The sequence below is a fragment of the Macaca thibetana genome, chromosome 18 (assembly GCF_024542745.1).
Source record: "Macaca thibetana thibetana isolate TM-01 chromosome 18, ASM2454274v1, whole genome shotgun sequence".
In the NCBI taxonomy this organism is placed as follows: Eukaryota; Metazoa; Chordata; class Mammalia; order Primates; family Cercopithecidae; genus Macaca; species Macaca thibetana.
Genome location: NC_065595.1, coordinates 2,769,197 through 2,788,990, shown reverse-complemented (window position 1 = coordinate 2,788,990; position 19,794 = coordinate 2,769,197). Strand labels below are relative to the sequence as shown.

The window sequence follows — 19,794 nt, the reverse complement described above, 5'->3', positions numbered from 1 at the left end:
TGCGCGGCTGCAGCCGGCGGATCCTTCTTCCCAGGCTCCGTGGTCGCGCAGCGGGCGGAGGCGCCCGGGTAGGGGACCTAGAGCTCTCAAGACCACCGTCCCTTCCCGAGAAGGTCCAGCTCCGGGCTCCCGTCCCCGCCCTCTCTCAGAAGGTCGCGGCGCAAAGACGGTGCCTTCAGGCACGGCCACCGGATCCCCGCGCCCGCTGGCGCGCGCCTCAGGGAAGCTCAGACTCCTAAACTCGCGCTCTCCGTGCTCTGCGCCGGGACTACCGACCACCCCCGGCGCCTACTTTCCTGCCAGGCACCCGCCCTCCCCGCGCGCCCCGCTGCTCGCCCGGGCAGCCCCGCGGGCCATGGAGCTGGCGGTCGGGAACCTCAGCGAGGGCAACGCGAGCTGGCCGGAGCCCCCAGCCCCGGAGCCCGGGCCGCTGTTCGGCATCGGCGTGGAGAACTTCGTCACGCTGGTGGTGTTCGGCCTGATCTTCGCGCTGGGCGTGCTGGGCAACAGCCTAGTGATCACTGTGCTGGCGCGCAGCAAGCCGGGCAAGCCGCGGAGCACCACCAACCTGTTCATCCTCAACCTGAGCATCGCCGACCTGGCCTACCTGCTCTTCTGCATCCCCTTCCAGGCCACGGTGTACGCGCTGCCCACCTGGGTGCTGGGCGCCTTCATCTGCAAGTTCATACACTACTTCTTCACCGTGTCCATGCTGGTCAGCATCTTCACCCTGGCTGCGATGTCAGTGGACCGCTATGTGGCCATCGTGCACTCGCGGCGCTCCTCCTCCCTCAGGGTGTCCCGCAACGCGCTGCTGGGCGTAAGCTGCATCTGGGCGCTGTCCATCGCCATGGCCTCGCCCGTGGCCTACCACCAGGGCCTCTTCCAGCCGCGCGCCAGCAACCAGACTTTCTGCTGGGAGCAGTGGCCTGACCCTCGCCACAAGAAGGCCTATGTGGTGTGCACCTTCGTCTTCGGCTACCTGCTGCCGCTCCTGCTCATCTGCTTCTGCTATGCAAAGGTGCGCGGCGGGCACCGGGCCGAGACGCGCGAGGGAGGGTGGGGGGCCCGGGGGTCCCAGTGTTCCGCGGCCCTGCCGGAGCCTTGGCGGCAGCCCGGCCCCAGTTGCCTCCACCCCGCCGGTGCTGGGGCGGATCTGTGCGGGGAGGCTCCCTGGCCGCTGCTGGAGCTTGCCATTGGCTCGCGCAAGAAAGTTACTTGGAGTCTGAGAGATGCTGGGGAAAGTTTGCAGTTCACTTCGCATGGTCTGGTAGAACAAGTTTCTCCTCCCCTCCCCTTCCTCGCCCCTGCGGCGCTTCAGAGCCCCCAGGTTGCCTGGGCGGTAGGCGGGCGCTGCCGCCTCCTTCCCGGTACCGCAAACCCCGCTCGGTTCCAGCAACTCTTCAACCAGATCAGCTGCGCGGGGAGGTTACCGCCTCGGCGCTGTGGGACCCGAGGGGAGCGCGTGGTCCCCAGAGCGCGAAGCTTTTGCGAGGGTGACGGGTCCCCACCGCCCCCTCCCGGGCTCTCAGCTGGCCGTCGGGGGGCTCGCGGGGCGGCCCCTCTCCCCCGGGGTGCGCAGTTTGCCCTCGCTCCGAAGGCTTTGCGCACACCGGGCTCTGTGAAGCCACTGCTCCCGGGGACAGAGCTTTGAATTTTATTCTGAAGCTTAGCTTTATAAAACGGTGTTTCTTTACAGAGTCCTGACCGCAGGCTCCAGGAACTTGGAATGGAATGGACTCGAGCTTTCGGCTTCCCCATTTCAATCCTTTTTAGAAAGGTCTCCAGAACAGGGTGAAGTGGTTGAGGCGGCGGATCTTCACCCTAACTCTAGCAGAGGCACCGTCCACGCGTGTGGGAGATCGTTTTTCCCTTTGTACAGCCGGGCAGAGCTCAGAACTCACGTTCTTTTTCATTACATCCACAAGTGTTTGAAGACTTTATACTGATCAAAACGTCTTCAGCCTTTGACACACGTGTTTCTATTTGCGTAAACAAGAGCTTATTTTAATAATCAGGTGATAGCGATTCACGGGGTATACCCCAGTGTGCGCAGCCTCCTGGCTCCAGAGCGTGGCCATTTGAAATACAGCTCTGTTACCAGGTTCCCCTGACTTCACCTCGGTCTCATTCTGTTTCAATAAGGCTGTGACTATATGACCACAAATAACCTCACTAGGTAGAACAGCTATCACTTTTAATACTCAATTCACAAGGTATTTTTATCAACAGAAGTGTTTGCTATAAGCCACCTGTTTCCCCCCACCTGTTTCATCTATGTAGATCGTGTCGATTTTGAATAATAGTATTGCTGGATATTATCTGAACGGCTTGCACCAAAAGGTTAAATATAAAGAAATATAGTAGCACTTTGGGAGGCCGAGGCAAGTGGATCACCTGAGGTCAGGAATTTGAGACCAGCCTGATCAACAAGGTAAAACCCCGTCTCTACTAAAAATATAAAAATTAGCCGGATGTGGTGGTGGGCCCCTGTAGTCCCAGCTACTCCGGAGGCTGAGACTGGAGAATTGTTTGAACCCAGGTGACAGAGGGTGCAGTGAGCTGAAATCGTGCCACTGAACTCCAGTCTGGGTGACGATGGAGCGAGACTCCATCTCAAAACAACGACACCACCACCACCACCAATATAGTAGCAGTAAGGGAATTTGGAAAAGAACTCTAGCTTAGCTATTTGGAAAACGGCTGGTTTATTAATGTGGTCTTCTGCAAATGCTAAACAAAGGCCATCTTACCTAGCACAATTATCTGATATGTGCACCATCTCATTTAATTTGCACAACTCTGGCTTGGAGCTATTTTATTATTTACCCGTATTTTATTACTTAAGGAAAAAGAGCTTTGGAAAGGAACACCTGACCCAAATTATGAAGCTGGTGAATGATTCAGGAAGGAAGGAAGGATTTTAACACAGGGATTCCCAGTCTCCGGAGGACAGGACAGTTGCTGAGGCCTTGAGGACACTGAAGTCTGAGATTGGGAATCTTACAATATATGGCTGTTAAGTTCCTAATTATTGCAGTAGAACTGAAGCACATGCTTCCTTATTTCCCCAAAGCCTTTAGGGAGAAGAACTAAAATCTTACTGGAAATGACAAAGTAAGCTTTTAGGAATAAATTAGGCTACATTTCTGTCATTTGCGAGTCTATAGAAGTCCCACAGAAGGGCAATGTTTAAAAACTAGTTTTTTAAAAAAATTTTAATTCAGGATCATTTGGATTTTTTATATGGAAATAGTTTGCTTCTAAGCATAACTGGAAAAATATTTTGAATTCAGCATAATATTTACAAGTTAATTTCAGGGCTGTCATGGATAGGTGGAGATTTATTTCAAGTTGCTTTTCTTTGGCTCAGGCATTAGCTGTGCACCATCCAGTTAAGGATTTTGCTACTTGAGTATTGGTTTCAGGATTCGCTATTCCTCAGGTCTGTTAGATAGCCTGAAAAAAAAAAAAAAAAAAAAAAGCACAGATGGCTAAAAGGGAACCTGAGGTTATGATGCTTTAAATAAACAAAGAAACTTAAGACAATTGCATTCCAGAGTTGCCTTTTGCCTCCAAATTCTTACAGGTTTGTAAGGGAACAGTCTTTTGCACCAGACAGTTTCTGGGAAACCCATCGAATACATGGCGGGAGGATGAGTCGAAGTTGTCCGCCCAGTGCCCCCGGAAGAGCCCTCGCCTCTGCTGCTGTGGAGCTGTTCTTCACCAGGGCTGTGCCCCTCGCTCACTTTCCTTAGAGTGAATTACTGTCCAGAACCTCCTTGGTCTACCACGAGGATAAACTCAATGGGCTCACCCGACTAAGTTACTCTGAATCTCCAGGATGTGCCCAGCAGGACCTGGGTTTGGTTTGAGCTAGCACCTTCCTGTGCACACTCAGAAATTTACAGACTCACCAAGAGACCCCAGTATGTTATTATCACTCTCTTCTTAAACCTCATCATACCCTATCATGATATCTACATTCTTCCTCCTTTGCTGACAAGACCTTCAATGGTGTATCATGATACATCATTCTGTGCTCATACTATGGGCTATTGAAGAGAAACAGAGCTGATTAAAATATACTTGAGTATTTTCTCCATTGACCATTCAACAGCATTCAACATTTTTAGGTGTTTTGAAGTGGCTGAGCTGTGATCCAAATTTCTTTTTGGAAGGAACGCATGGAGCTCGGCAGCGTTATGAAGCTGGTCACATTTGGACGTTTTGTTGTGATTTGTCCAGGTGTCCCTCTCTGATTTTGCTTGTGCGGCCTGTCCTCTGGTCTCTCCTGTGTCCTCAGTGACCAGTGTTGTCCTGCGGTTTCCCGTTGGGAAGGCTGCCATTGAGCCATCTAGGCGGTCCTGTCCTCTTGGGCAGGGTCCTGCCTCCTCCAGCCCTTTCCTTCCTCTTTGAAACGTTCTCATTTGCTCCTGCAAGAAAGCCCCTGTTCTGTCGATACCTTGCATTCAGGTTTTGATACTCTCATTTCTGCTGTTAGAACAGTAAACTAACACCTTGTCAATGTATTGAGTGTTTTCCCAAATGCTCCTGCGGCAAGTAAACACTTGTTTTGTTGCGGATGTTGCTGAGTCATTTCAGGAATTGGGAAGCATTTCAGTAGGGGAGAGAATTCATACCCCTGTGATGGCCGCTGCTTCACCTGCATAAGACCTGGGCAGCTGGTAAATAGATCCTGTGGCTTCCAAGTAAGGTGTGACTAATTGCTCTGAAAGTGCCTCCTCTGGCTGAATGGAGCAGGCTTTTGCAATAAGTTCAATTTGATTAAATTATTTCCATGCTACAGGGAACAAAGAACTGGTTGGAACATGGCTTCTGGTTCCTTGAGAGACTTCTCAGCAATCTACAGACGATCTAAAGCACTTAGTCACCCTGGGGCTCGATTTTCTCTAGATTTTCCCTCACATGGGATATAGCAATGAACTTAAGTGACAGTTCTGCAGGCTTAACAATGTCATCTAAGACCAAATAAATATATGTTGGAAATTCCTATATCTAAAACCTCACATTTTCATATCATTTCTCCTGAGTATTACACTGGCAAGAAAAGACAAAAATAGCTTCTTTAATTAAGGGAGCCAGTGTGTCTCAAGGAGATTCCCTGACAGGGACATTAATTGTAAAACCTTTGCAAAAATGTTCTGTAAATCATCGGTGATGCCGAATCCCCAATAAGTTGTCTAAAAGCACAGCACCGTGGGTAGGATTGGAATAAAGAGTGAAGGGAAGCCTGATGGGTGGTGATTTGCTGTAAGGACAATTGCAGTGGAGGCAGCCCATAAGAGGAAGAAGAAAGAATATTTTGGCACAAACGCTGGCGATATTTGGGTGGGCCGCGCTGAAGAAATGTCTGATGATGTTATCTTCATTTGTTTACTTGCCTCCTTTCCCCATCAGACAGTGAATTTCGGAAGGGCAAATCTCTAGTTTTTTGATGCATCCAGGATCTAACATTGTGCCTGACATGTAGTAGGGACCTGGTGTTTGTTAATATATGGGGTCCTGGAAGAAACCAAGGCAGATAATAGACTAATAAGCTTGCATGAGTGGGTCATGGCATGGCTGTTTCTGGGCAAAACCCCAGAGCTCCATGTGCTGGGCATTCTCTGCAAACAGGTGCTATGGCTGTGAACTTGTCTGGCTGTGCATCAGCCTTCCTGGCATGCTCGTAAATGTTAGAAAAGAATGTATTTGGCAACTCACATTCATTGTTACTTAATCACCTAATTTGAGTTTTTATTTTAATGATCTTATAAATAGTGATGCTACCATTTCAGCATGTCAATAATTGTTAATGCAACATACGCAGTGGGTTGTGAGAGGTGAGGCGAACTGATTTCATTAGTCTGTGTCTTTCAGGTTCTTAATCATTTGCATAAAAAGTTGAAGAACATGTCAAAGAAGTCTGAAGCATCCAAGAAAAAGGTAATGATCACAAATATATATATATATGTGTGTTACTTTTCAGAGCTTACTTTATTTTTACTTGCCCTCATGTCTACCTAAAGCCTGTAACATTTAGGACCCTTGGTGTGGCTATGGAGGTTTGAGATGAGCCTCCCACTGTTAGGATGGGAATGGAGGGTCAGCCTTGGCAAGGGCATCGCGGGTCACTCTGTGCTGCATTCAAACTTAGCTGAAGATCTGGGGAGACGAGGAAATGCGGATTCTGCTGATCCTGCGCCTCACTGGGAGGTGTGCTTGGGCTGACTGAGACAGAGTGCAGAGTGCAGAGTCGCTGACATGCACACTTAGAGGGAAAGTATAGTCATTTTGTTGTATGTTTACAGTCTCTGATGTGATTCCAAAAAGCCCAGGTTTGGTTCTCGTTTAAGACAACGTCGTTATAATCCCTCCCTAAAGCCGCCAGGGCACTGGGTCGTCCTTGCCTCTTTCACCCACATGTGCTGACTCTGACCCCGCGGGTAAAGACTGAAGAGTGGACAAGGCTGAAAGCTGATTCCTCCCGTGGCTAACTGACTTTCTCATCCCCCAGCCCTGATTTAAACAAGCTTCTCCTGAGTAGTATTACAGCGCCTAACTTACTGATGGTCTTGACATTCTACATTTTGAGGAAAAACTATTTCACAGATCAAGATTAAATTAACTTTTACTCAGAAAATATCTATATAACTTCTAATTTTAGGAAGTAGAATGAGATTATTAGGCAATATGATTAAGGAGTAGGAGGTTATAACCGGACATTTTAACCCAAAAGTGTAGTAATAGCATCTTAAAATACCTTGTTTTTTCCTTATAAGTATTTATGATCAATGACATATATAACTTATAGAAATTATAGTTTAGATCATATTTAATCATGTTTACTTAAAAATTCTACTTAAATAAAGGACAGCTTTTCCTGACTTTCCTTGTTGATCAACAGTAATGTGGCTAAAAGGCCATCTGACAGTCCAGAGTCGAAACTAGTGGTAGAGAATTGGTTATAGAGTACAAACATTAAGACCTTTTTTTTTTTTCTGGCAGCAAAACATTAGCTTATATTAGAAATGCAATCATACAGTTTTTAGGATAACCACCTAAGAATACAAGGTGCAATATAAGTAACAAGACCATGTTATGGCTTTATACCACTGATCCTTTCTTACATCTGAACAACTATGATGAATATTTCATTTTAGGCATCTAGGCCCCTCATTAGAGCAGCTGACCAAGTGCTAAGTTATATGAATGGAATAAACCCTGAACGTTGGTGCCTTCCTCCTTTGTTTTTAGTGATGTGCTGTTATGGTAGGGATTTTCCATTTTTCTGGTATATCTATTTATTCTTCCTCTGAGTCACACTTATTATTTCTAAGAAAATGGTTCTTTAAAGACAATTAAGGATCGTTTCTGACTTCTCCTTGGACAGTTATTTTTGGAGCCCCTGCTCTGTGTAGGACCAAGCTGACCCAGGGGATTCTAAGAGGAACTGGCTCCACCTGGAAGCCAACGTTGTATGGAAGAGATAAATGTGTAAGTCCCAAAGGCCTGTTCAAGGGAGCAGTGTTTGGAGCATCAGGGAAGGAAGAGCTTAATTTCCCTTGGGAGAGATTGGGTTCACCAAACTTTAACCAAGAAGACATCATTGATCTGTGATAAATGTTTGTTAATGATTCAAAAGATTTTATGCTTACCAACAGAAATAAAACATTTCTTTAATATTTGCTGAATCTTACTTGTGTCGATGGTAGTTTTAGTCTCTATATTTGAAAAAGTATTAGAGAGAAATTGTGAAGGTCTCAGTGAAGAATAAAATACTTAAAAAATAGGTCTTATAGAAATGATTAGAAAAGCTGTTTTATTTTACAGTAAAAAACCTAAAGATCAGTGATTAGTTCAGTAATTACTTTAGTTATATACACATACACACACATATATACACAAATATTTAGATTTATGTGAGTATATGCATGTATAAGACATATGTGCTTACATATATACATACACTAAATATATCTATATAAAATTGTCTTTTGTTTATTCTTACCATGAGGAGGTTCTAGCATTTGAAAAAGGGATGAAGATTTTCTTTTTCATTTTCACAGCCTCTGACCCTTAACAGCCACTGAACAGATGTCAGATCTTTTTGATGTATTTAATTGCCTCCTTGTTTGCATAGGACAAATAAATGTGGTGGTGGTGGTGATGGTGGTGGTAGTGATGGTGGTGATAATGGTGGTGGGTGGTAGTGGTGGTGATGATGGTGATCATTGTGGTGATGGTGGTGACGATGGCGATTGTGATGGTGGTGGTGGTCATAGTGCTGGTGGTGGTCATGGTGGTCATGGTGGTGATTGTGGTGATGGTGGTGGTCATAGTGGTGGTGATGGTGGTGTTGGTGGTGGTGATGGTGGTGATCATGGTGATGATGATGGTGGTGGTGGTGGTGGCGGTGGCGATTGTGATGGTGGTGGTGGTCATGGTGATGGTGGTGGTGGCAATGGTGCCAGTGGTGGTGGTGGCAATGGTGGCAGTGGTGGTGGTGGTGGTGGTGACAGTGGTGGTGGTGGTAATAGTGATGATGGTGGCGATTGTGGTGGTGATGGTGGTGATGGTAATGGTGGTGGTGGTGTGTGTGTATCTAGGAAAGAGATGAGAGAGGAGCAGAGGAAGGGTAAGAAGAGGGAGTGGAAGCAGAAGAGTGAAGAGAAGGGAGGTGGCGGAGAGAGGGGGACAGAGGCAGGAGAGGCGAGAAAGGGGAGAAATGCGGGAGGGAAAGAAAGAATACATGGCAACTTCCCTGAAGACAAAGACAGGAACTGGATTGGTCCATTGTGGGTATTTCCCCAGGTCTCGGCACAGAAAATTGCTACTGGTGCACACGTGTTCATTTGATTAGTAATGGAAGATGTGACAGGGATTTGGATAGTTTGCTCATTTCAGCTCCACTTGTTTCCAGCCCTTTCTCTCAGTGGCTAAGTAAAGTTCCCTTTGTCTGCCCTGTATCCACTTGTCTTAGTACGTTCAGGCTGCTTTAAGAAAATACCGTAGCCTGGGTGGCTCATAAACAATGGAAGTTTATTTCTTGCAGTCCTGGAGTTTGGAAGTCTGAAATCAAGCTCCTGCAGATTAAGTGTTTGGTGAGGGCTGTTTTCTGGTTCATAGATGGCCCCTTCTCTCTGTGTCCTCACAGAGTGGAAGGCGTGAGGCAGCTCTCTGTGCCCTCTTTCATAAGGGGACTGGTCCCATTATTCATAGGGTGGGAGGCATAAGGCAGCTCTCTAGGCCTCTTTCATAAGGGCGCTAGTCTCTGTGTCCTCATAGGGTGTGAGGCGTGAGGCAGCTCTCTGGGCCCTTATTCATAAGGGCACTGGTCCCATTGTGACTGCTCCCCCCACATCATGACCTAATTACCACCCAAAAGCCCCACCTGTTAATACCATCACCTTGGTGATTAGGTTCCAATATATGAATTTTTTGGAGGGGGTGGGGACATAAACTTTGAGACAGTGCGGCCGTCCATACAGGGCTTTCCTGTGAAGAGTTACAACTATTATGGGGTGGGTAGATTGGCCTTTCATGATAAACATGCTAACAGTTATTCTCCATGTTTGGAGAAAGTGCAAAAGAAGAATAGGATTTCTACTGCAGAAATAAAGCGCTGAGATTGATCACATGCTTTGCTTAAACTCTGCTTTGAGTTTCTGGCTCAAAGCTGATTGGTAAAACCTTGGAAGACCTCAAAATGGGATAGACAGCCTACTGGATGGTTACTTCTTGGAGAAAATTGGATTAAAGGACCTCTTGATGTCCTATTCAGCCACTGGCTTCTTTTAATGTTTGCTTTTTGTTGTTGTTTCTTTGGCTTTAAGTAACTCAGTAAGCTTTTTGGCTGTCATTTATACATTTGTGAAGCTTTTTTTTTTTTAAATCATTTTCATCTTTTAGTCACTTCTTTTCTCCCCAGCCAAATTCCATTAGACATATTGTGAGTAAAATTCTTTGAAGAAAGAACAGACACCTCAGATGATTTGAAAAACAGCATCTCACAATAAGAAGAGCGACTAATATTTTTTCAGATACTTTCAGCAGAAGGAGCACAGAGAAACCAGGCTATTGAAAGACCTAAACTCAAGGGTAAGAAGAATTTGTAGAGAGATTTAGCATATAATTTTAAATGATGAATTTTTCTCCATCAGAAGATCATGTTGGGATTCTATACGCTAAATAGACAAAGGAGGGAAGCACAGAGGACATGTCCGTCTGACGGAGACGGAGGACCCTGTAAGAGAGTAGAAAGAATCACGTCATAAATAAATTTTAAAAATCAGCCTCGTCCTCCAGGGAGGGGAGTTCTCTCTGTGACTTTCTCTGCTCTGTATCCACTGGTCTTAGTCTGTTCAGGCTGCTATGAGAAAATACAACAGCCTGGGTGGTCCGTAAACAATAGAAATGTATTCCTTGCAGTCCTGGAGGTTGGAAGTCTAAAATCAAGCTCCTGCAGATTCAGTGTTTGGTTACTTTCTGATGTTACTTTCTGATGTTTCCATGGGAAAGACAGGAAGCGGCTTTTCCAGCTCTTTCTAGGAAAGGAGATGCTTCAGCCTTAGGGGTTGATACTAAGCATTTTTTATTGCCTTTAAATTGAGGTGGGTAAGACAACTTTCTTTTTGTTGTGACTTTTATGTAATTCATCAGTGGTTCTCCAAACACCTTCTTGAGCTCTTTTTAAATTTATTTTTAGAGATGGAGTCTTGCTTTGTTGCCCAGGCTTAGGTACAGTGGTGTGATTATAGCTCACTGCAGCCTCAACCTCATGGGCTCAAGAGATCGTCCCACCTCAGCCTCCTGCATAGCTGGGACTACAGGTGCACACTGCTGCATCTGGCTAAGTTATTTGAAAACATTTTTTACAGGTGGGGACTCAGGATGTTGCCCAAGCTGGCCTAGAACGCCTGGCCTCAAGCGATCCTCCTGCCTCAGCCTCCCAAAGTGGTGGGGTTACAGGCATGAGCCACTGTACCTGGCTGAGCTTTTTAAAAAGGCAGATTCTTGGGTAACTAATAACCTCTACCAATTGCTTTAAAGCTATAAGAGATGAGGTATAGCTATCTGAATTTAAAAAAAAAAAAGGCTTTGCACTGGGTAAGGATAGGCATACTAACCTACTTAAATCCCAGGGTTGAAATTAGTACACATGCATTATTTTGTCAGATCTTTAACTTTGAGCTAGTCTATGCTAGGCATATATTGTTTCCTGAGTTTGACAGTTTGGAGCAGTAGTAAATGAATAAAGATGGTTTTCCACCGGCATGGAACTTCTTGCCCCATGTCCCATCTTCTACCAGCATCTGTTGCAAGGGAAGAATGACGACAATAATCATCTACTGTTTTCAGCCATGCACATGGGTGTATTTGCCATATTGATGTTGCTACAACTGAATTGGACTCAGTTTGAAGACAGCAGGTCCAGGTGCCCAGGGCCTGTTTGCAGGGAGCTGGCTTTTAACAATCCTGAGGCCTTCCACTTCAATGGCCTGAGATGCTTGATAAACATGAAGAAAATAGGAAACCCCTGGAGATACTTATCTGGGAGGATAGTCAGTGTTGACAGGCTTTCCATTAAACTCTTTTGGGAACAATCTGAGACAAATGATGTAGTTTATGCAATACCCATTAAGCCTTCTTTCCTGATATTTATGTTGCAAACTGTAATCCCATCTCATTTCAAAGCTGCTGGTAAACCAAGAAAAAGAACCTGATTCTTATCCATGGCTCTAAGACTAATGGGACTAGTAAAAATTAAAAGGTAAACTTGGAATGAGTCACGGACACACAAAGTTAACAAACACTGCCAGAGAAAACCCTGCCCTCCGGCCTCAGGGCACACTACCATTTGCCCTGTGGATGTTGATAAGGCATGGATCTTATCAGTAAGCTGCTGGGATCGATTTCTGCCCTGCACTTAGTAAAAATGTCTGAAAGAATCATTTTGTGAGATGGAGAGATGGTCTGATTGTCTTAGAAAGAAATGATGATGTTTTATATTCTATCTGTAGGTATAATTATATCTAGATTGTTTTGACTAAATCATCAGAGAATGGTAATGGATAAATGGATTGATAGCAGGCACTCCCTTAATATATGTGAGCACATTATCTGTTTGCTTTGTGTGTCATGCAGTAAGTGGTTTTAATATGTAAGCTTGTACCCTATAAAACCCATACTCAGATTTTTATACCTGAGTTGTTTGTCGTGTTTAAATAGATGAGGCATAGTCTAGGAATCATTTCATTGGTTCATCCTATTGTCAGATGAGGAAGTTGAGGCTCAGGGAGTTTATGACATTTTACAAAGGTCATACAACCAGCTTATAGCATGACCAGGTGGGAACACAGACCTGCTGTCAGTCCTGGGATCTTGTGCATTCCCTGGTGCCTCTGGATAGGGAGCTTAACTCTCATCTCCTGTCCACCTCGCTGGTAGAATTTGTCCTGGTCTTGATCTGAGATCTAGCCCTCCCTCTACTGTCTCTGCCTGGATCCTGGGCACAGCTTCCTGGCTTCCAGTCCCCCTCTTTGATAAACTTCATCTCCCGTCTTACTTTGCTACCTCATGTCAATCCTTGAAGAGCTGGCATCTCATGCATTATCGTCTGGTTGTCATTTCTATTGCAGTGGGACTCTAGTTCATGGGAAGTGACAAGAAGAGTCTTTTTGGCCGGGCGTGGTGGCTCACGCCTGTAATCCCAGCACTTTGGGAGGCCGAGGCAGATGGATCATGAGGTCAGGAGTTTGAGACTAGCCTGACCAATATGGTGAAAACCCGTCTCTACTAAAAATACAAAAATTAGCCAGCATGGTGGCGCATACCTGTAATCCCAGCAACTCAGGTGGCTGAGGCAGAAGAATTGCTTGAACCTGGGAGGTGGAGGTTGCAGTGAGCTGAGATTGTGCCACTGCACTCCAGCCTGGGTGACCGAGTGAGACTCCATCTCAAAAAAAAAAAAAAAAAAAAAAAAAAAGGCCGGGCGCGGTGGCTCAAGCCTGTAATCCCAGCACTTTGGGAGGCCGAGACGGGTGGATCACGAGGTCAGGAGATCGAGACCATCCTGGTGAACACAGTGAAACCCCGTCTCTACTAAAACTACAAAAAACTAGCCGGGTGAGGTGGCGGGCGCCTGTAGTCCCAGCTACTCGGGAGGCTGAGGCAGGAGAATGGCGTGAACCCGGGAGGCGGAGCTTGCAGTGAGCTGAGATCAGGCCACTGCACTCCAGCCTGGGCGACAGAGCGAGACTCCATCTCAAAAAAAAAAAAAAAAAAAAAAAAAAGAGGAGTCCTTTTGCCACGTAGGATTTCCCCTCCTAGCAGTGTGGAGCTGTGGTTCCCACTGCCCTGTGATAGTCCTGCAGGGTGTGAGGTCCATGCAGGACCATAATAAGAAGGCCTGTGTCCCAAGGGAAAATCTGTGGTGGGACAATGCTGTCTCAGTCATGGAGTCAGTTTCCCATGTCTTAGTCTTGTCTCCATGTGAAGTTATAAGAAAAACAAGGCTCTATTTTCATTCTTTTTCTCTTGCTTTCTCTTCTTTTACCCCAACTTTTCTTCTCCCACTCATCCATTTTAGAGTATTTCTGTTTAGAAAACAGACTGGTGGCCCCAGGTGAACCCTTCACCACATCCGTATGCTGTGATGGGAAGGCCAGGGGAGGGGGTCTGCTTTCCTGCTCCATGAAACCCAGTGAGGCCTGGGAGAAGAGTGGGTCTATTAGTCTGTTCTTCCACTGCTAATAAAGACATACTCAAGACTGGGTAATTTATAAAGAATAGATGTTTAATTGATTCACAGTTCCACAGGGCTGGGGAGGCCTCAGGAAACTTACAATTATGGTGGAAGAGGAAGCAAATATGGCGGCAGGAAGGAGAAGAATGAGAGTAAAGGGGGCAAAAAGCCCCTATAACACCATCAGATCTCATGAGAACTCATTCGCTATCATGAGAATAGCATGAAGGTAACTGCCCTCCTGATTCAGTTATCTCGTTTTAGGTTCCTGCCACCACACATGGGGATTATAGCAACTACAATTCAAGATGAGATTTGGGTGGGAACACACAGCCAAACCATGTCTTACTGTTCCTGGCCCCTCCCAAATCTTATGTCCTCACATTTCAAAACACAATCATGCCCTTCCAGCATTCCCCCAAAATCTTAACTCATTTCAGAATTAACAGTCCAAGTTCAAAGTCTCATCTGAGGCAAGGCAAATCTCTTTTGCCTATGAGCCTTTACAATCAAAAGCAAGTACCTATTATACTTCCTAGATACAATGGGGGTACAGGCATTGGGGAAATACACCCATTCCAAATAGGAGAAATTGGCAAAACAAAGGGGCTACAGGCCCCATGCAAGTCTGAAATCCAGTGGAGCAGCCAAATCTTAAAACTCCAAAGTGATCTCCTTTGACTCCATGTTTCACATCCAGGTCACACTGATACAAGAGGTGGGCTCCCATGGCTGTGGGCAGCTCCTCCCCTGTGGCTTTGCAGGGTATAGCCCCCTTCCAGGCTGCCTTCATGGCTGATGTTGAGTGTCTATGGCTTTACCAGGTGCAGGGTGCAAGCTTTTGATGGATCTACCATTCCGGGGTCTGGAGGATGGTGGCCCTCTTCTCACAGATCCACTAGGTAATGACTCAGTGGGGAGTCTGTGTGGGGGCTCTGACCCCGTATTTCCATTCTGCATTGCCCTACCAGAGGTTATCCCTAAGGACTTTGCCCCTGCAGCAGACTTGTACCCGGGCATCCAAGCATTTCCATACATCCTCTGAAATCTAGACAGAAGTTCCCCAACCTCAATTCTTGACTTCTGTGCACCTGCAGGCCCAGCCTCACGGGTAAGCTGCCAAGGCTTGGGGCTTACACCTGCTGAAGCAATGGCCTGAGCTATATGTTGACCCTTTTAGCCAAAGCTGGGACACAGGACACCAAGCCCCAAGACTGCACAAAGCAGCAAGGCCCTGGGCTTGGACATGAAACCCTTTTTCCTCGTAGGCCTCTGGGTGTGTGATGGGAAAGGCTGCCATGAAGACCTCTGATGTGCCCTGGAAACATTTTCCCCATTGTCTTGGTGATTAACATTTGGCTTTTCATTACTTATGCAAATTTCTGCAGCCTGCTTGAATTTCTCCTCCAAAAATGGGTTTTTCTTTTCTATTGCATGATCAGGCTGCAAATTTTCCAAACTTTTATGCTTTGCTTCCCTTGTAAACATAAATTCCAATTCCAAACCATCTCTCTCAAGTGCAAAGTTCCACAGATCTCTAGGGCAAGGGCAAAATGCCACCAGTCTCTTTGCTAAAGCATAGCAAGAGTGACCTTTACTCCAGTTCCCAAGAAGTTTCTGGTCTCCATCTGAGACTACCTTAGCCTGGACTTCATTGTCCATATCACTATCACCATTTTAGTCAAAGCCATTCAACAGTTTCTAGGAAGTTCCAAACTTTCCCACATCCTCCTGTCTTCTCAGCACCCCAAGGCTCTAGGGAGTTTCAAACTTTCCAACATTTTCCTGTCTTCTTCTGAGCCATCCAAACTGTTCCAGCCTCTGCCTCTTACCCAGTTCCAAAGTCGCTTCCACATTTTGGGGTATCTTCACAGCAGTGCCCCAGTCTCTGCAGTAGCAATGTTCTGTATTAGTTCATTCTCATACCACTAATAGAGATATACTCAAGACTGGGTAATTTATAAAGGAAAGAAGTTTAATTGACTCACAGTTACACAGGGATGGGGAGGCCTCCTTACAGTCATAGCAGAAAGGGAAGCAAACACGTCCGTCTTCACAAGACAGCAGGAAGGAGAAGAATGAGAGCGAAGGGTCGGGGGAAACCCCTTATAAAACCAGATCTCACGAGAACTCACTATCACGAAAACAGCATGAGGATCACTGCCCCCATGATTCAGTTACCTCTCCAGGTCCCTCCCATGACATGCGGAGATTATGGGAATGACAATTCAAGGTGAGATCTGGGTGGGGTCACAGCCAAACCATATCAATGGGATTGCTGCCAGCTCACACTCTGATGCTTCCCCTCCCCATGTCCGAGCATGCTCTAAAATACTACAGCCTGGACTGTGTCTGAGAGAAGGAGGTCCCTTGAGTCCACACCTTTGGAAAAGAGGCTGAAAGGCGCACCTCTTACGCACTTAATGTTCCTTTTTTCCTACGAGAAGTAAACTTGCTGATAAAGTGAACAGAGAGCTGAAGTCGCCGAACAGAGGAGGCTGGGGAAGCGCTCTGTGCCTTCACGCCGGGGAACTGAGATGGAGGTTGTCTCTTGGGGGCCTTTATTGCCCACCCAGCTAGCACGATGCTTTTTGAGAAGCAGCCCTGTTGTGAGCAGAGAGGGAAATGTGGCTTGTGATGACCGGAGTTTTCCCTGCACCCCAGCTGCAGAGCGCATGGGCTGGGGAGCATGTCCGCCTGGCTGCCAGCCCCAGCTTTGCATTCAGCTGTGAGACACTGGACGTTTGCTTTTCCCCTCCTGAGTCTCAGTTTCCTTATCTACAATCTGTGGGCCATGAGAGCGTCTGCTTCATAGAGTTGTAAAGGGGATTCGGTGAAATAATGCATGTGGTCCCGTCATTGGTCCACTAGTTTCGACGGCTCTGTTGTGACCATCGAGACACTAGAGGTTGTGTGTGGGTTTTCAGCTGCACTTGTTAAAGAACAATCTGTTTGAGAGGGAACCAACTGATTGCTTTTTATTTTATAGTTTAAAAAATATTAAGACACCTTGTAATGAAAGCATTTTAATAAAATAGATCATTGTCGTTTCTTTGAATCCAGAGACATAGAGTTTTCAATTAATCACAGACTAAGCCACCTAGCTCTTGTCTTTCAACATGTGTGGAACAGGCGAGGTTGCCCTAAGGCTTAATTCCAGTCCCATAGGTTTGTGGCCAGTCGAGGAGGCCGTGGCCATGCATACAGGCATATGCTTGTAGAGCATAGGAGGTTGATGTCCTCTCCTGTTGAGGTCCCTAATCAGGGATGACTTCCTCCTACCATTTGCTCAGTAGAAATCACGAAAGAAACACAAAGACCCTACCTCTGATTTCTAAGTATTTCTGATTTAGGAGCAGCAAAGAAAGAGTTAAAATGAAAGAAAGCAAAAGGGACTAATTTGGTCCATACACTGAAACTGAAATGAAACACATCGGTGCATCAATTAATTTGGCCTTGAATTTGCCAAAGTTTAATGAGGAGAAATAAACACCTATACTCTTGCTCATAGAGGTGACTACTTGGAGCAAAGTCCAGCACTCCTCTGCGATGCATTGCTGGTGATACAGCTGCGTGGGTAGAATGCTTGAACAGTTTTGCTGGTTTAAAAGTTACAGTCTCTAATCTTTGTACTTTTCTAGTTCCATGACTCGAAGCATTCTTCCTATAATGCATTTCACACATATCACAAAATTATTACTATGGAAGGTAATGACAGGTCTTGGAGAAGTTATGAACAAAAGTATTACACTTAAAACAGATGTAGTATCCATTTTTGATCTCATGAAAATATACATAAAATTAGCTTAGGATGTATTTTAAAATGCTGGATTCTTTTTCTGTTGTAATCAATGAATTTCCCTCCTTCTTCTCCCTTGCCACCGTGGCCACCTCCTCTTCCTCCTCCTCCTCCCCCCTCCTCCTCCTCCTCCCCCCTCCTCCTCCTTCTCTTCCGCCTCCTCCTTCCCCCTCCTCGTCCTCCCCCTCCTTCCCCTCCTTCTCTTCCTCCTCCTCCTTTCCCCTCCTCCTCCTCCTCCCCCTCCTTTCCCCCTCCTTCCCCTCTCCTCCTCCCCCTCCTTCTCCCTCCTCCTCCACCGCCTCCGCCTCCTCCTCCTTTCCAGACTGCGCAGACCGTTCTGGTGGTGGTCGTGGTGTTTGGAATCTCCTGGCTGCCGCACCACATCATCCATCTCTGGGCTGAGTTTGGAGTTTTCCCGCTGACCCCGGCTTCCTTCCTCTTCAGAATCACCGCCCACTGCCTGGCGTACAGCAATTCCTCCGTGAATCCTATCATATACGCGTTTCTCTCTGAAAATTTCAGGAAGGCCTATAAGCAAGTGTTCAAGTGTCGCATTCGCAAAGATTCACATCTGAGTGATAATAAAGAAAATAAAAGTCGAATAGACACCCCACCATCAACCAATTGTACTCATGTGTGATAAAAGATGTATGAGAGTATCCTTATGGTTGAGTTTCCATATAAGTGGACCAGGCACAGAAACAGAGTGAGCTGGTGAGCAATGCTGCTCCTTGTTATCTTAACAACAGTTCAAGTCATTTTAATTAAATCCCACCTGTGTTAAAAAGTACTTTGATCCATTTAGGAAATTCCTAGGTCTAGTGAGAATTATTTTTCAATTTTATTTTAGTTCTAAATGACGTTTCAGAAACAAAAGACAATGCTGCATAGTTTTGTTCCTCTTCAGAAATGGAAGCTGAGTAGAATTCCGTAGATATGTTCAACTCTTCATAGATTGAGAACTGGCCCGTCAATATGGTCAGGAATATTTGCAGTCTCCATTTTAAACCAAATTTATTTAGAAAAAAATTTGAGCTTTAAGTCTTTAAGAGAAGTAATATTGTGAACTATGTGTTTTAAAATATGATCATGGACACACAGTGATGAATTTTTGGCCATTTGCATAGACACATCTATGAAGTGGAAAGAAGGCTTTCTGAAGTCTGTTTGCACAGATGGCGTTTGCTTCCAATTGTAGCTAGTGTACGGAGCTTTGGAAGCCTGTCGTCATGAGATACAGTCGGTTTATCTCAGGAGTCAATTCAGGGTTGTGGTGATGACCTGGGGTGCAGTAGTAGGCACTGTTGATTCAAATTTATCCTGTGAAATTAGGCTTTATAGAGTTAACAAAACAGAAATTTTTTGGGTTTTGAAATTTTGTGTAAGTACTTGACAAAAGTTTTCATTTTGCCTTGAATGGAACCTACTAAAAAGAGAGATTAAAAAAAAAAAAAACAAAAAACAGTGAGGCTGCTGTAGATAATAATTTCTATGGGACCAAAGACTAGACAGAATTCAGTAAGTCACATGAAGTAATGGTCATGCCTATCGATAAAGCATATTTCATGTTTGATTTAGATGACATTCAAAAAAACCATGGGACTGAATATACCTGGGGTGTCCTATCTTGTACAAATGCATGCGTTTTCATCACATTTGTAATAATGTTTAATGCACATTTCCACCAAATACTATTTCCTCTAAAAATGTTAACTTGGGGTTAAAACTATCACCACTTGAATTTCAAATGTAGTTTTCATAACAATTTTATATTGATGTGTGTTTACAATGAGAAAATGGCATGAAAATATTAAATTATCTTTTATCGGAAAAGTACTTTTCAGACTGTAAGACTTTGATATGTTTTAGGAGGAAGCAAAAGCAAGAATTTTTGTTTGTTTGTTTGCTAAAAAGGATTTGGCTAGGCACAGTGGCTCATGCCTGCAGTTCCAGCACTTTGGGAGGTCCAGCTGGGTGGAGTGCTTGAGCTCAGGAGTTTGAGACCAGCGTGGACAACATGGCAAAACTCGGTCTCAACTAAAAATATAAAAATTAGCTGGGTGTGGTGGCGCATGCCTGTAGTTTCAGCTACTCTAGAGGCTGATGTGGGGGATCACCTGAGCCCAGGAGGTCCAGGATGCAGTCAGCTAAGACTGCACCATTGCACTCGAGCCTGGACGACACAGCAAGACTCTGTCTAAAAAAAAAAAAAAAAAAAAAAAAATGTGTAGTGTACATCTGTGCC

General features: G+C 45.5%; 1 protein-coding gene across 1 annotated transcript; it reads left to right on the top strand.

Annotated features, from left to right (window-relative positions):
- Nucleotides 1-350: 350 nt before the first annotated feature.
- Nucleotides 351-19,296, top strand: GALR1 (galanin receptor 1). The gene is made up of 3 exons (XM_050767608.1): nt 351-1,021; nt 5,884-5,949; nt 17,872-19,296. Exons 1-3 carry the CDS (start codon nt 356-358, stop codon nt 18,187-18,189), a joined length of 1,050 nt encoding a protein of 349 aa, XP_050623565.1. The 5' UTR covers nt 351-355; the 3' UTR covers nt 18,190-19,296.
- The last annotated feature ends 498 nt before the right edge of the window (nt 19,297-19,794 follow it).

Bases quoted from the DNA above. Each gene is read 5' to 3' on its own strand.
- GALR1 (XM_050767608.1), top strand. From the start codon at position 356: ATGGAGCTGGCGGTCGGGAACCTCAGCGAGGGCAACGCGAGCTGGCCG. The intron at 1,022-5,883 runs GTGCGCGGCGGG...TGTGTCTTTCAG, and splicing joins TCTGCTTCTGCTATGCAAAG to GTTCTTAATCATTTGCATAA. The intron at 5,950-17,871 runs GTAATGATCACA...CCTCCTTTCCAG, and splicing joins CTGAAGCATCCAAGAAAAAG to ACTGCGCAGACCGTTCTGGT.